Source organism: Chiloscyllium punctatum, chromosome 7, assembly GCF_047496795.1.
Source record: "Chiloscyllium punctatum isolate Juve2018m chromosome 7, sChiPun1.3, whole genome shotgun sequence".
Taxonomy (NCBI): domain Eukaryota; kingdom Metazoa; phylum Chordata; class Chondrichthyes; order Orectolobiformes; family Hemiscylliidae; genus Chiloscyllium; species Chiloscyllium punctatum.
This window is the reverse complement of record NC_092745.1, coordinates 95,290,510-95,305,577: the sequence shown is the minus strand read 5'-3', so window position 1 is coordinate 95,305,577 and position 15,068 is coordinate 95,290,510. Positions and strand designations below refer to the sequence as shown.

At 41.6% G+C, this 15,068-nt stretch overlaps 1 protein-coding gene across 1 annotated transcript in view; it reads right to left on the bottom strand.

The window, feature by feature from the left end:
* LOC140479359 (uncharacterized) overlaps positions 1 to 15,068 on the bottom strand; it is a 41,546-nt gene that overhangs the window by 7,740 nt on the left and 18,738 nt on the right. The window contains exons 9-13 of the mRNA XM_072573269.1: positions 6,141 to 6,321; positions 4,669 to 4,851; positions 3,366 to 3,563; positions 357 to 425; positions 198 to 281 (exon numbers count right to left, since the gene is read on the bottom strand). Coding sequence (XP_072429370.1) covers positions 198 to 281; positions 357 to 425; positions 3,366 to 3,563; positions 4,669 to 4,851; positions 6,141 to 6,321 — 715 coding nt within the window. The remainder of the gene's footprint in view (positions 1 to 197; positions 282 to 356; positions 426 to 3,365; positions 3,564 to 4,668; positions 4,852 to 6,140; positions 6,322 to 15,068) is intronic.

Here is a 15,068-nt window from a genome sequence, read left to right as displayed (position 1 = left end):
TTAAACACTTCTGACAGAGTCAAATTATCGGTACTATTTGCACTTATTAATGACTGTAGAGTAGAAACTGCACTAACTTAAAGGCATTAAGTCATTTTTTTTTCTCTTTGCATCTGTAAATACACTATGGTTTGAATATTCCCTGTAGGGCAGGAGAAGGGAATGAATTAAGTCTGAGTAGGAGAGTCTCAGCTTACTGCCTCAGAATATGTTTGCAACTCTTCAGCCCTTCTTCCATCAGCAACACGAACAAGCACTGATGCACCCCTCACTCGAAGAATCTGTTAAGAAAATAAGATTAAAGAATTGCATTTCAAACTCAAAACTTTGTTTCATTAATTGTAAATGATACTTACAGTGTCCCTGTGAACCAGATCTCCCAGAACGCTCTGAGCATCCTCTTTTGCCAAAGCAGCCAGGACGCCCTGCAAATGAGTATAGTATGTCAAATTGGGACTGTTTCAAGCTACCTTCAGTATGGATAGTGGGTAGAATTTCATCTTGAGAAATAGTCTGACAAGATTACTTTGTCAGCCTGGTTTAACATTACAATCTAATGCAGTTGGAATTTTATATCAGACTGAACATACCATGGACAACCAATGCTTAATTTACTATTTTTGGCCATGAAGAAATTTTACCCTTAAGTTTGTACTTTGTAGATCAAACCTGTGGGATGAGTTGCACAGTGGTTACCTTTTAGGAGTGTTACTTTTGTTTCAAAGTAGGGGCTCCAAATTTGTTCCAAGACAGCATTGATACTCCCACCTATGTTCAGGACACCACCCAAACCCTCAACCTCCTCAAAGACTTCCGTTTCCCTGGCCCCCAACGCCTCATCTTCACCATGGACATCCAGTCCCTCTATACCTCCATTCGCCATGACCAGGGCCTCCAAGTCCTCTGTTCCTTCTTCTCCTGATGTCGCCACCAGTACCCCTCCACTGGCACTCTCATTCGTTTGGTTAAACTGGTCCTCACCCTCTTCTGAATCCTTCCAGTTCCTCCTGACGAAAGGGGTAGCCATGGGCCCCAGCTATGCCTGTCTCTTTGTTGGCTACGTGGAACAGTCTATTTTCCAGAGTTACACCGGCCCCATTCTCCACCTTTTCCTCCGCTACATTGATGACTGCATCGGCGCCACCTCATGCTCCCACGAGGAAGTTGAACAGTTCATCAACTTCACCAACACATTCCACCCTGACCTTAAATTCATCTCTGATGCCACCCTCCCCTTCCTGGACCTCTCCATCTCCATCAATGGTGACCGACTCAACAGTGACATCTTCTACAAACCCACGTTCTTCCACCCTGCCTCCTTCAAAAATGCTATCCCTTATTCCCAATTCTTCTGCCTCTACCACATATGTTCCCAGGAGGACCAGTTCCACCACAGAACACACCAGACGGCCTCTTTCTTTTAAGACCGCAATTTCCCCTCCCACGTGGTTGATGGTGCCCTCCAGCGCATCTCATCCACTTCCCACATCTCAGTCCTCGAATCCCACCCCTCCAACCAAAACAAGGACAGAACATCCCTGGTCCTCACTTTCCACCCCACCAACCTCCATATACACCGCATCATCCTCCACCATTTCTGCCACCTACAAACTGACTCCATCATCAGAGATATATTTCTCTACCCACCCCTATCCGCTTTCCATAAAGACCGTTCCTTCCTCGAATCTCTCATCAGGTGCACACCCCCCAACAACCCACCGTCCCCTCCTGGCACCTTCCCCTGCCACCGCAGGAATTGCAAAACCTGCACCCGCACCTCCCCCTCACCACCATCGTAGGCCCCAAAGGAGCCTTCCACATCCATCAAAGTTTCACCTGCACTTCCACACGTCATTTATTGTATCCATTGCTCCCGGTGTGGTCTCCTCTACATTGGGGAGACAGGACACCTATTTGCAGAATGCTTCAGAGAACATCTCTGGACACCTGCACCAACCAACCCCACTGCCCTGTGGCCATTCACTTCAATTCTTCCTCCCACTCTGCCAAGGACATGCAGGTCCTGGGCCTCCTCCATCACCACTCCCTAACCACCCGATGCCTGGAGGAAGAATGCCTCATCTTCCACCTCGGGACCCTCCAACCATGACATCAATGTGGATTTCACAAGTTTCCTCATTTCCCCTCCCCCCACCTTACCTGAGTTCCAACCTTCCAGCTCAGCACCACCCCCATGACCTGTCCTACATGTCCATCTTCCGTCCCACCTATCCACTCCACCCTCCTCTCCAACCGATCACCCATTACCCCCACCTCTATCCACCTATCGCATTCTCAGCTACCTTTCCCCCAACCCCACTCCTCACATTTATCTCTCCACCCCCGAGGCTCATAGCCTCATTCCTGATGAAGGGCTTTTACCCGAAACATTGATTCTCCTGCTCTTCGGATGCTGCCTGACCTGCTGTGCTTTTCCAGCACCACACTCTTAACTTTAATATCCAGCATCTGCAGTCCTAACTTTTGCCCAGCATTGATACTGACTCTAGTCCATGACTTGGAGGTGCCAGTGTTGGACTGAGGTGGAAAAAGTTAAAAATCATACAACACCAGGTTATAGTCCAACAGGCGACACAGAGGCACAGTGGTTAGCACTGTGGCCTCACAGTGCCAGAGACCTGGGTTCAAATCCTGCCTCGGGGAACTGTCTGTGTGGAGTTTGCACATTCTCCCCGTGTCTGCGTAGGTTTCCTCCGGGTGCTCCGGTTTCCTCCCACAGTCTAAAGATGTGCAGTTTAGGTGAATTGGCAATGCTAAATTGCCCCTAGTGTTAAGTGAAGGGGTAAATATAGGGGAATGGGTCTGGGTGGGTTGGTCTTCGGAGGGTCGGTGTGGACTTGTTGGGCCGAAGAGCCTGTTTCCACACTGTAAGTAATCTGAGATAATCTAATCTAATCTACCCAGGTTTATTTGGAAGCACTGGCTTTCAGACCATTGCTCCTTTACCTGACAACCACCTGATGAAGGAGCAGCATTCTGAAAGCTAGTGCTTCCAAATAAACATGTTGGACTGGACACTAGTCCAGTAACTCTAGTGCAATGTTACTGTTTCCTCAAGAAAGGATCAGGATTACTGCCTACTAACATTTTGACTGGTCTTCCTATGAGGACGGATCGATGGGAAGATGTGTGCTTTTCCCAATGACCTTTTTATGACACTGAGCGCTCATGATTTGTTCTCCATGGTGTGTATCTAATGAAGGTAAGCAATGAAATGATTGAGGATATCTCACAGTTGTCAGGTCTGCAAACCAAGTGTTCACTCTGGAACAAATTCACGCCTGAAATAAAGCTAAGTATTTTAGTACAGGATAAATCTAACATCACACAAAGATATTTCATACCTGAGTGGGAGCTCCTTGGTAAAGTGGCAACTGATAAACTGCAGTGTTACAGTATCCTTTTGAAAACACCTGTAAAGCAGACCAGGCCTGATCCTTCAGATCAAAAGTAAGCGTACCTTCTTCCAATGAGGAAACAGCAACCTCACAAAGATGGAAAATCACAGTGAGGTATTCATGATAAACTCTTCTTGGGAATGACTGCAGATTTTTAAAGAAATAAGTAAGAAAAAGTAAGTTTCTTCCAGCTTAATACAAAAATAATGGTGATAATTCTACCTTTTCTCGCAAGCATCCTGCTATATTTGTATTTCTAAAAATGATTTGGATACCAATCTGATATACTGCTTCTCTGTAGTTAGCCACTGAGAGGAAGCAGTCTGGTTTAATTGGACTACAATAAAACAAAGCGCTGTGGATGCTGGAGATCTGAAACACACAAAAACAAAACGCTGGAGCAACTCAGCAGGTCTGGTAGAGAGAATAAATAGAGTTAATGTTTCAAGTCTAGTGACCCTTAGTCAGAACACTTGGATGAAGGTTCACTCGTCTTGAAACGTTACCTCTGTTGCTCTGTTTTGGTGTTTTCTCTATTTTGGTACAGAATCCCATGACTTCTGCTTAACTTTCATCAGATGTGCAACAGATATCAGAACCTGACCTGTTAAGGAATCCCAAAGCTCTGCAAATTGGACCATCACTACAACGCTGAACTATATGTTACAATGAAAATTTGCTGAACTTTAAAGCATGTCTTTTAATTTTGTTAAAACATCTCATGTGAAAAAAGCTTTCAGGATAAGAATATTTTAAACAGTTAAGGAATATAATTGCTCTATGTACGTTAAACCAGTAAAATCTTGATCAACATCCATGCAATCTATACTCTCATAAATCTCTAGCGATATTTTGTTATCTTATTCAAAGACGAACACTTAATTGGCAGGGAGATTCTCCATTGCATTGTTTTTGGAAATCATACTACAGCAGATCATTGATTTAGCCACTTCTTCAAAACAAGCTGAGGTGATCGGTCAGGCAAAAAAATCTCCTTTTCGACCCAGGTTGATTACTGATAACTAGCTTATTGTTGGTAAGATAATCCTTAAGTTTTCTTCTAGTAATCAATTCTGTTATGTTACTTGGAAGCATCAGAGCAACAGCTTCCCAAAAATACTAAATGAATTATTTTCCCAAATTCTGGAAAAATACTGAGCTATTGATGTAACCCAACAATACCAATATTAGTTATGTGTTACAAATATTACAGCAAACAGTGCCACAACTGGTCATGAAATCACATTACCTTAAAACTGTCCAACCACTTTGGGCACTTCTGGAGACTGTTGAAATCTATATTCTCGATGAAAACTGGGGGATCATATCTGATCCATGCACTACCAAAATAATATGCACCAGGAGGGCTGCATGAGCAGTGAACTAATGTGAAGTTAGTCCAGGGTATATTCTTAGCTCCATCCACAGATAACTGCAAAAGAAAAGAATAAGTAACTTTTAGCAACCTTAAGGAAGTACATTAAGGATAGCATTCAAAATTATGGACTTCACAGTTACAAATTAATTGGGAGAACGGCAGCTTTCCAGTAGGAAAGACATTCTACAAATTAAAAGGTGAACTGTGTTTTCAATAAGTTACTTCTGAACTTTGAACTACTAAAGTATTTTTAGACAAGTCTGATACATGACTTTAGAATGTCTCAATTTACATATTCAGTACCTTGCATTCCACAATTTATAATGCTTTAACACTGTCCATAATGTGCAAACAAAATTTGTGGAAAAACCATTTATGTTCACTGTTTTCTCACCTCAAGTGCTTTAGTGAAAACTAATTTGTAAGGGCCAAGTTAAAATGTACAATGCGCTCCTCCAGAGATATAAACATAAAGTGTTTACATTTTATTTTGTTCCAATAAGACATCACTTACTTCTTTGTACACAAAGTTAAGGTAGAACAGTTTGCGGTCAATATCTGAGATTTTCCTGCAGCTCTGTGTTAACCTTTGTTCAGTAATTGTTCTGCAAAGTTCTTGTTTGAAAGTTTTATTGTGATAAAGGTGCTACATAAATGCAATGAGGAATATTCTTACTACTTCCCATTTTACAATAAAGTATATACTGTATAAAAAAACGTTAACATTTATCTTTTCGGGGCAGTTCTTTTAGGGACAACAGTTCGGGCTGTGACTGGGAATACTGACCGAAATGTGTGCAGCGTCTGCTTTGATCAAGTGGAGAAAACAAAGTTTGTGAAATGGCCCTCCAACTCACAATTAGCCTAATTTGCACACACTGGACAGTTATAATGTAGCCCTTACCAATACAGAGTCTTAGAATTCCAACATGGAATGTGTATTTGCCCACTATTATGGGCATAAGAGAACCCTGTTATGTACTTATAAACTGAGCATTGTGTAATTCAATTTCTAGACTGTTAAATATGAATTAGTTTTACAAACATAGAAACATAGAAAATAGATGCAAGAATAGGCCATTCAGCCCTTCGAGCCTGCACCACCATTCAATATGCTCATGACTGATCATGCAATCTCATTATCCCTTAATCCCTTTAGCCATAAAGATCACACCCAGCTGCCTCTTGAATAGATCTAATTGGTTCACAATTCTGAGTGAAGGGATTCTTCTTCTTCTCAGTCCTGGGTGGCTTATCTCTTATTCTTAGATTGTGTACTTTAATTTTGTACCTCTTCTAAGGGATAAAAATTAAGGACTCTTTTTCTTATGTGTCATACACACCTTGATGCCAAAGGTTGAGAGATATCTGGTTATGTAGGTCAGGTTGAAGGACAATGGTTTAACATCTGTCAGTCTGGAAAGTGTTTTGTGGATCCAGTTTTCAACTTCATCATCAGTCCCAAGCTCTTCTTCCTTGCTGGAAGCTATCAATTTGACTATTTCTCGAACCAAAACAACAGATCTGTGAACCAGAACCAACAGCAGTGTCACAATGATGGCTGAATAGGAAAGTTCTTCAAGAGAAAAATACCTATAGGATCAAAATCAGAAATTGCTGGAAAAACTCGGCAGGTCAGGCAGTATCTATGGAGAGAAAGCAGAGTTAACCATTCGGGTCCAGTGACCCTTCTTCAGAACACAGAACTGAGTTTTTCCAACAATTTCTGTTTTTGTTTCTGATTTCCAACATCCACAGTTCTTTTGGTCTTTTCGTTTGTGGAAATTGGGTCTGCATTCTGTAGAGTTTTGAAGAACGAGAAGTGATCCCATTGAAACAGATAAAATTCTGATTGGGTGTGACATAAATAGGATGTTTCCCTTGACTGGTTAATCTAGAACTAGGGGGCAAAATCTCAGGATAAGGGCAATTACATTTCAGACTGCAAGAAGGAGGAATTTGTTCACTTGGAGGATAGTGAATCTTTTAAATTTTCTATCCCAGAGGATTGTGAAAGCTTAATCATTGAACAGATTCAAGACAAAAATTGATAGATTTCTGGGAATTTATAATATTAAGAGATATGGAGGTAGTGTGAAAATTGCATTGAGGAGATGAATAGCAATAACCTAGAATGGTGGAATAGGTTCAATGTACTAAGTAGGTAAAAACAATGACTGCAGATGCTGAAAATCAAATACTGGATTAGTGGTGCTGGAAGAGCACAGCAGTTCAGGCAGCATCCAACGAGCAGCGAAATCAACATTTCGGGCAAAAGCCCTTCATCAGGAATAAAAAGTAGCCTACTCCCCAATCAGTGTTTATAAGAGAGAGAAAAAAATCCAAAATCTACATTACTGCAGTCTGTTTCAATATCTCTGTACTTGCTCTGGATTTCAATAGTCCAATCGTACAGGTCCTCCATCACATTTCAAAAGGAAATCTGGCATGTGTCTTGCTCTAATGGTGTTAAGGTTCACTGGTTTACAAATACCTGGAACTCAACTATTCGTCACCTAAGACCATCAATACCTTCCCACTTTCTGGGGTGAGGATCATTTTTAAAAATTCATTCAAGTGATGTGCTGTCTTTAACTGGACCAGTATTTATTGTCCAGCCTTAGTGCTACAGCGGGCGCACAGAGAGGGGAGCCAGAAGGTAAGCGGAGACCAGTTTAAATTAACGTTTTTCTTTTTGCAGTCTGTGTTTTTTTTCAACTCGGAGCGGGAACCCGGAAATCGTCAACAGAGGCTTCTGGGAAGGGAAGAAGTTTGAGTGGAGAAGTCACCTTGTTGGGTGTTTACTATAGGCCCCCCAATAGCAGCAGAGATGTGGAGAAACAGATTGGGAAACAGATTTTGGAAAGGTGTAGAAGCCATAGGGTACTGGTCATGAGCGATTTCAACTTCCCAAGTATTGATTGGAAGCTCTTTAGATCAAAGTAGATTGGACAGGGCAGTGTTTATGCAGTGAGTCCAGGAAGCTTTTCTAACTCAGTATGTAGATTGCCCGACCAGAGGGGAGGCCATATTGGATTTGGTACTTGGTAACGAACCGGGACAAGTAATGGGCTTGTTAGTGGGTGAGCATTTTGGTGATGGTGACCACAACTCTGTGACTTTCACCTTGGTTATGGAGAGAGATAGGTGCGTGCAACAGGGTAGGTTTTACAATTGGGGGACGGGTAAATACGATGCTGCAAGACAGGATCTGAGGAGCATAATTTAGGAGCATAGGCTGTCAGGGAAGAATGTCGTTGAAATGTGGAACTTTTTCAAGGAACAGATACGACGTGTCCTTGATATGTATGCACCTGTCAGGCAGAAAAGAGATGGTCGTGTGAGGAAACCTTGGTTGACGAGGGAGGTTGAATGTCTTGTAAGGAGGAAGAAGGAGGCTTACATAAGGTTGAGGAAACAAGGTTCAGACAGAGCGTTGGAGGGATACAGGATAGCCAGGAGGGAGCTGAAGAAAGGGATTAGGAGAGCTAAGAGAGGGCATGAAAAATCTTTGGCGGGTAGGATCAAGGATAACCCCAAGGCCTTTTATGTGTATGTGAGAAACATGAGAATGACGAGAACGAGGGTAGGTCCGATCAAGGACAGTAGTGGGAGACTATGTATTGAGTCGGAAGAGACAGGAGAGGTCTTGAATGAGTACTTTACTTCAGTATTTACAAATGAGAGGGACCGTATTGTTGAAGAGGAGAGTATGAAACGGACTGGTAAGCTAGAGGAAATACTTGTTAGGAAGGAAGATGTGTTGGGTTATTTTGAAAAACTTGAGGATAGACAAGTCCCCCGGGCCTGACGGGATATATCCTAGGATTATGTGGGAAGCAAGAGAGGAAATTGCAGAACCGTTGGCAATGATCTTTTCGTCTTCACTGTCAATGGGGGTGGTGCCAGGGGACTGGAGAGTGGCGAATGTTGTGCCCCTGTTCAAAAACAAAGGGAATAGGGATAACCCCGGGAATTACAGGCCAGTTAGTCTTACTTCGGTGGTAGGCAAAGTAATGGAAAGGGTACTGAGGGATAGGATTTATGAGTATCTAGAAAGGCACTGCTTGATTAAGGACAGCCAGCACGAATTTGTGAGGGGTAGGTCTTGCCTTACAAGTCTTATTGAATTCTTTGAGGAGGTGGAGAAAGTGAGGACTGCAGATGCTGGAGATCAGAGCTGAAAATGTGTTGCTGGAAAAGTGCAGCAGGTCAGGCAGCATCAAAGGAACAGGAGAATTGACATTTCGGGCATAAGCCCTTCTTCAGGCCTTCTTCCTGAAGAAGGGCTTATGCCCGAAATGTCGATTCTCCTGTTCCTTGGAAGCTGCCTGACCTGCGCTTTTCCAGCAACACATTTTCAGCTCTTTGAGGAGGTGGCCAAGCATGTGGATGAGGGTAGACCAGTGGATGTAGTGTACATGGATTTTAGTAAGGCATTTGATGAGGTTCCCCATGGTAGGCGTATGCAGAAAGTCAGGAGGCATGGGATAGTGGGAAGTTTGGCCAGCTGGTTAGAGAACTAGCTAACCGGTCGAAACCAGAGAGTGGTGGTAGATGGTAAATATTCAGCCTAGAGCCCAGTTTCAAGTGGAGTTCCGCAGGGATCAGTTCTGGGTCCTCTGCTGTTTGTAATTTTTATTAATGACTTGGAAGAGGGAGTCGAAGGGTGGGTCAGTAAATTTGCAGACGATACGAAGATTGGTGGAGTTGTGGACAGTGAGGAGGGCTGTTGTCAGCTGCAAAGGGACTTAGATATGATGCAGAGCTGGGCTGAGGAGTGGCAGATGGAGTTCAACCCTGTCAAGTGTGAGGTTGTCCATTTTAGAAGGACAAATAAGAATGCGGAATACAGGGTTAACGGTAGGGTTCTTAGTAAGGTGGAGGAGCAGAGGGATCTTGGGGTCTATGTTCATAGATCTTTGAAAGTTGCCACTCAGGTGGATAGAGTTTGTAAGAAGGCCTATGGTGTATTAGTGTTCATCAGCAGAGGGATTGAGTTCAAGAGTCGTGAAGTGATGTTGCAGCTGTACAGGACCTTGGTAAGGCCACATTTGGAGTACTGTGTGTAGTTCTGGTTGCCTCATTTTAGGAAAGATGTGGAAGCTTTGGAGAGGGTGCAGAGGAGATTTACCAGGATTTACGAGGATAGGTTGAGAGTGCTAGGCCTTTTCTCATTGGAACAGCGAAGGTTGAGGGGTGACTTGATAGAGATTTATAAGATGATCAGGGGAATAGATAGAGTAGACAGTCAGAGACTTTTTCCCCGGGTACAACAGAGTGTTACAAGGGGACATAAATTTAAGGTGAAGGGTGGAAGGTATAGGGGGGATGTCAGGGGTAGGTTCATTACCCAGAGAGAGTGGTGGGGGCATGGAATGCGCTGCCTGTGGGAGTGGCAGAGTCAGAATCATTGGTGACCTTTAAGCAGCAATTGGATAGGTACATGGATGGGTGCTTAAGCTAGGACAAATATTCGGCACAACATCGTGGGCCGAAGGGCCTGTTCTGTGCTGTATTGTTCTATGTTCTATGTTCTAGATGCAATAAATTACTGCCGGTTTACTCAACCAGACTCTTGTTCGACCAGAAAATAGTTACCCTCACACATATTAGACCACTTCAGCTCTTAAAGAACCCACAACTTAAGGTGGCAGCACACTTTCTGATTTGGATTTGCTTTTCTTCTGTGCAAAGTGCGGTAATGTTTTTTTCCTCATGTGAGTAACTGCTGGATACTCAGAGGTAGGTCTTGTGCAGCCAGTGGCAAAGCCAAATAAAATTGCATTTTGCATAAAATGCAAGAAGAATAGAAAAAAAGTCATCAAAAAACAAATTCTCAGTGACTAAAAACCTCGTTGCCTAAAACCGTTCGAAATTCATGCTAATCCATCATCGGTCCAAATGCAGGAACATATCTATGAGGGAGAAGAACATCCCAAAATGGAATTTCATGTCTATCCATGATTCTAGAAAACAGAATAAATTGGTGTTACTCCATTGTTATGTCAAAATGTCACAGGAAATTCATGTTTTTCCATTTCTTATTGGCATAAGGGTGTCATTGGCTGGGTCAATACTTATTGTGCATCCGTAGTTACCCTGGAGAAGGTGGTTTTGAGCTACCTTCTTCAACTGTTGGGTTACCCACTGTGCTGTGAGGGAGTTTTGACCAAGTGACATTGTTGGAATGCTCCTGTACTTCCAACTTAGAAAGATATATGGGTTTGAGAGGAACTTGCAGATTGTAGTGTTCCCAAGCATCTATTGCCTTTGTCTTAGGAGGTGATGGGTTTGGAATGTACGGTAAGAGCTTTGCTGATTTGCTGCACTGCATGTTGTAAATAGTAAACATTGCTGGAAGAAGTCAAGCCTGCAGATGCTAGAGTCAGAGTCAAAAAGTGTGGCCTTGGAGTACGCCCAGTAAATTCAAATCTTTTTACTTGTAGTTTTTAAGTGATATTTGAAATCAGTAGGTCTGAATTTTTAAATGTGTTGAATCATACTGAGAGCAGTGAATCAGTGGCTACTGCTGATAAAACTGGAGAATGGATACTTAATCCTAAGTTCACTATCATAATAACTGATATGTAATTTAAACAAACAGCATAGTAGGTCAGGCAGCATCTGAGGAGCAGAAGAATCAACTTTCAGACATAAGCCCTTCATTAGGAACGTGGAAGGGGAAAGGGGAGCTGAGAGATAAAGAGGAGGGTGAGGGTGGGGCTTGGGGGAAGGCAATAGGTGGATGTAGGTGAGAGACATTGTTACCAATCTACATATGGGGTGAAGGGGGGTGAATGGTGAAGGTGGAAAATAGGGTGTCGATCAACAAGCCTTGTCATGAATGGTATTGAACTTCTTGAGCATTGTTGGAGTAGCACTCATCCAGGCAAGTGAGGAGTATTCAGTCACACTCCTGACTTGTGCTTCTAATAACACATGGGCAATCCCGTTTCTGAAAAGTTCTAATATCTTGTATAAAGCGCACCAATTCTTTGGAGTTTCAAAGCACAGGTATTGTCCTTATCAGAAAGAAATGTACTCATTGGAGACTTTTACATCTCAGTGAAGTTTGGATGTACGGACAGTACGCTCTTGTTATGATAAATACATCCTACATAAATATTATAATTTAATAGTTTTCATAAACAATTGGAAATCGGCTCTTACCACTTAAATATTTTCTGGCAGCACTGGGGGCGCTCTAAGCCTGATTGAGGGGAAGCGATGTGTTTAGAAATCTGTAGGAAATTGTAATCATCATCAGGAAGGGGGCTGAGACTGAGTGGCAACTTATCCAAGTGGGTTACGTTGAAGAGCAGTTCAGGAATAAAACAGGAGTCCAAAGCTTTTGCAAACACACGAAAGAAAGGAACCACATTCAACACATTAGTGCAGCGTTGTATTGTGTCCGCAAAGGGATTGTTTTTTTTTAAAGCGAAACCTCTTCATTCATTCATTTATCAGATACAAAAGAGGGTCATAAATTTGTTACTTTCACAAATTCCTTAGTTTACACACTCCACAGCCAACTTTTCCTTTCTGGACGAAGTTTTGGGCTGAAGTTGCTGAAACAAAAGTACGGAGTGTAGGAATAGGTGGAACGTCCGGGATAGGAATACCGTAGGCGAGAGACTCTTTAAAAAAGTTATTTAAACATTTCAACTGCGGATTTTACAACGGTCCCACACATGCAGAACTACAAATACGACAAAGCTATGCCTGCCGACAACCGAAATGGTGGGAATTCAACTCTGAATAATAAGGATCACAAGAAAGTCATGTTAATCTGCTTGGATCTGTTTTGCTTACTTCTCGGTGAGTGCATTTTAGAAGCAACTATATTGCAAGTAGTACTCCATGCCATGTTGTGTTTACATATTGTCAGGGCCAGGCAGGAGGTGTTGCCACTGTTCTCTAAATGTTGCTACAAAGTAAATCAAAGAATTTTTTCGAAAATGATAAAACTAGCTGAGTTTAAACTCGATTTAACCACTGGCTCACGCGAAAATGCATTGCACATGTACTCGTGATCTATTAAATTTATATAGATGCTTTTTTCACATTTGACCGATGCTTCACTCACAAGTCATCGATTTTATGAGAACTAGTATAAGCACATGCCCTCTTAAAGGGGCAACAGAAACCACTAGAGTGTTTTACACAGTGAGGTTTTACATTTGATAGTTTAATTTGCCCTTTTCGAATTTGTGGGCATCCTTTGTAGACTGCTATGCACCTCCTTTATAAACACAGACCCGATATCTGCATTTGTAGTCATACCTATGCAGAATTGAATCGTGCAGTACACCCAAAACAGATGTGACCCCGTGTCATTGTGTATTCAGGCATGGTGTTTATAAACTCCATATTCTATATTTTATAAAGAGTCAAAGAGGAATCGGTAGGAATAAATTTTATGGTTAAAATTCCAGATATATTCACAAATCCAAGTTTAACCCTTTCGGAAGATGGCATTATTTCATAAAGTAGCATCATTACAATTGCTAACGACACTTTATCTGGATACTTGTGTGATTGTACTAAGATGGCAAGATGTAGTTGAGATTTAAAGACAATATGCTACTATTACCAGGTTACCATATATAACCTTGCCAAGCTACCATGAGCTCTGATTATTTTGCCTACAGCCAATCAGACATTTTACGTGAATCTCTAAATTTGGATGATTCCTTTCTCTGATAGTTCATCACGAAATGTAGAACATCAGTGAGAAATCGTGGTGAAACAGTAAAGTTGACTTTGAACTATAATAATATTTGGCTCTTTAAACTGCTTTATGACCACATCGTGCCTGAATCTAAATATTGACTGCTGAATAAGAGGGAACTGACTTTAACAAATAGTAATATTCTAACTTTTAAACCTACATACGAACTCCCAATAAATTCAAATCTCTTTACTCGCAGTTTTAAAGTGTTATTTGAAATCAGTAGGTCTGAACTTTTAAAAGTGTTTGAATCCTAGTGAGAGCAGTGAATCACTGGCTACTGCTGATAAAACTGGAGAATGGATACTTAATCCTAAATTCACTATAATAATAATTGACATGTAATTTAAACAAACAGCTCTATCTGTACTGCTAATACATATACTGTCATACAAAGCAACATGAAGTTCCTGATTATAAGCATATTTTAACAATTTTGTGAATGGTGTAGCCAGACTACGGATCTACATTAAACAACACTTTTTACCCCCCCGACCCAAACTCCTGTTACACGTTTTCTATAATTGCATTCTATTACGTTTCTAAACCTAGTCAGAGTCTGGCGGGTACTACCATGCTTCTTGTGTTTTGATATTGTTTGGATTTTTGTATGGTTAGTACAATAAGCCAAACATTTTATTTAATTTTGAAGCCTGTAGGTTTGTAGTACAACAATTGCAGGGGTATGATTTGTAAATAGAAATCTGGGATGATGAGCAGTAATTTTTGTAAACTGCAATCAATTAGTAGTCTGATGTGCAAATTGTACTACTTGAACACTTATTTGAGATTGGAGAGCAACTAAGAACATCTGTTTATGAAAATGTTGCTTTTGGTGTGTCAACCTTTTGAACTTACACCATCAAGTAGGGGGCTCTAATGGCACAGTGGTAGTGTTTCTGTCTCTGGACCAGACGTCCACCCTGCTCCACAGGTGTGTCAAAACAGGTTGGTAAAAAATAATTTCAAAATGAAGTTTTGCATTTGATTGTTTAACTTGCCATCAAGTAGTACAGTGTTTTGCAGAGGCCTTTGCTGGTGGCCTTGGATGGTGTTTTACCACAACAATTAGTTTGTTCCCACAAAATTTCAATTGGAAATTAAAAGCAAAAACCTCTGTCTTGGGAACCATCTCTGCGTATGTATAATTCATTTGCTGTCACTCATTATTTGTTGTGATCGGTTTTTGTGATTAGGCAATTACTTATCTTTTTTCCCATGATGCAATCCTTGTTATGGAGGGCTGACTAGAAATAGAGTTGCCAGATAACTTATCAGTTAGCAGTCTCCAATAGTATAACTCTAGCTGTTTAACTGTTGAGGGGAGGTGGGGGAGGAAAAGAGAGAGAGAGAGACACACACACACACACACACATACTATAAACATAAATTTTTAAAAAATTATAAGCATATAGGAGCTTGATATTGAGGCACTGTATGGGTCCCGTTCTGCATTAGTGCGTAATGAAGCCATTTAAATTGGGAAAGTGCTCTCAGGTATACCTACCATAATACTTAATGAGATAGAGCAAAGGAT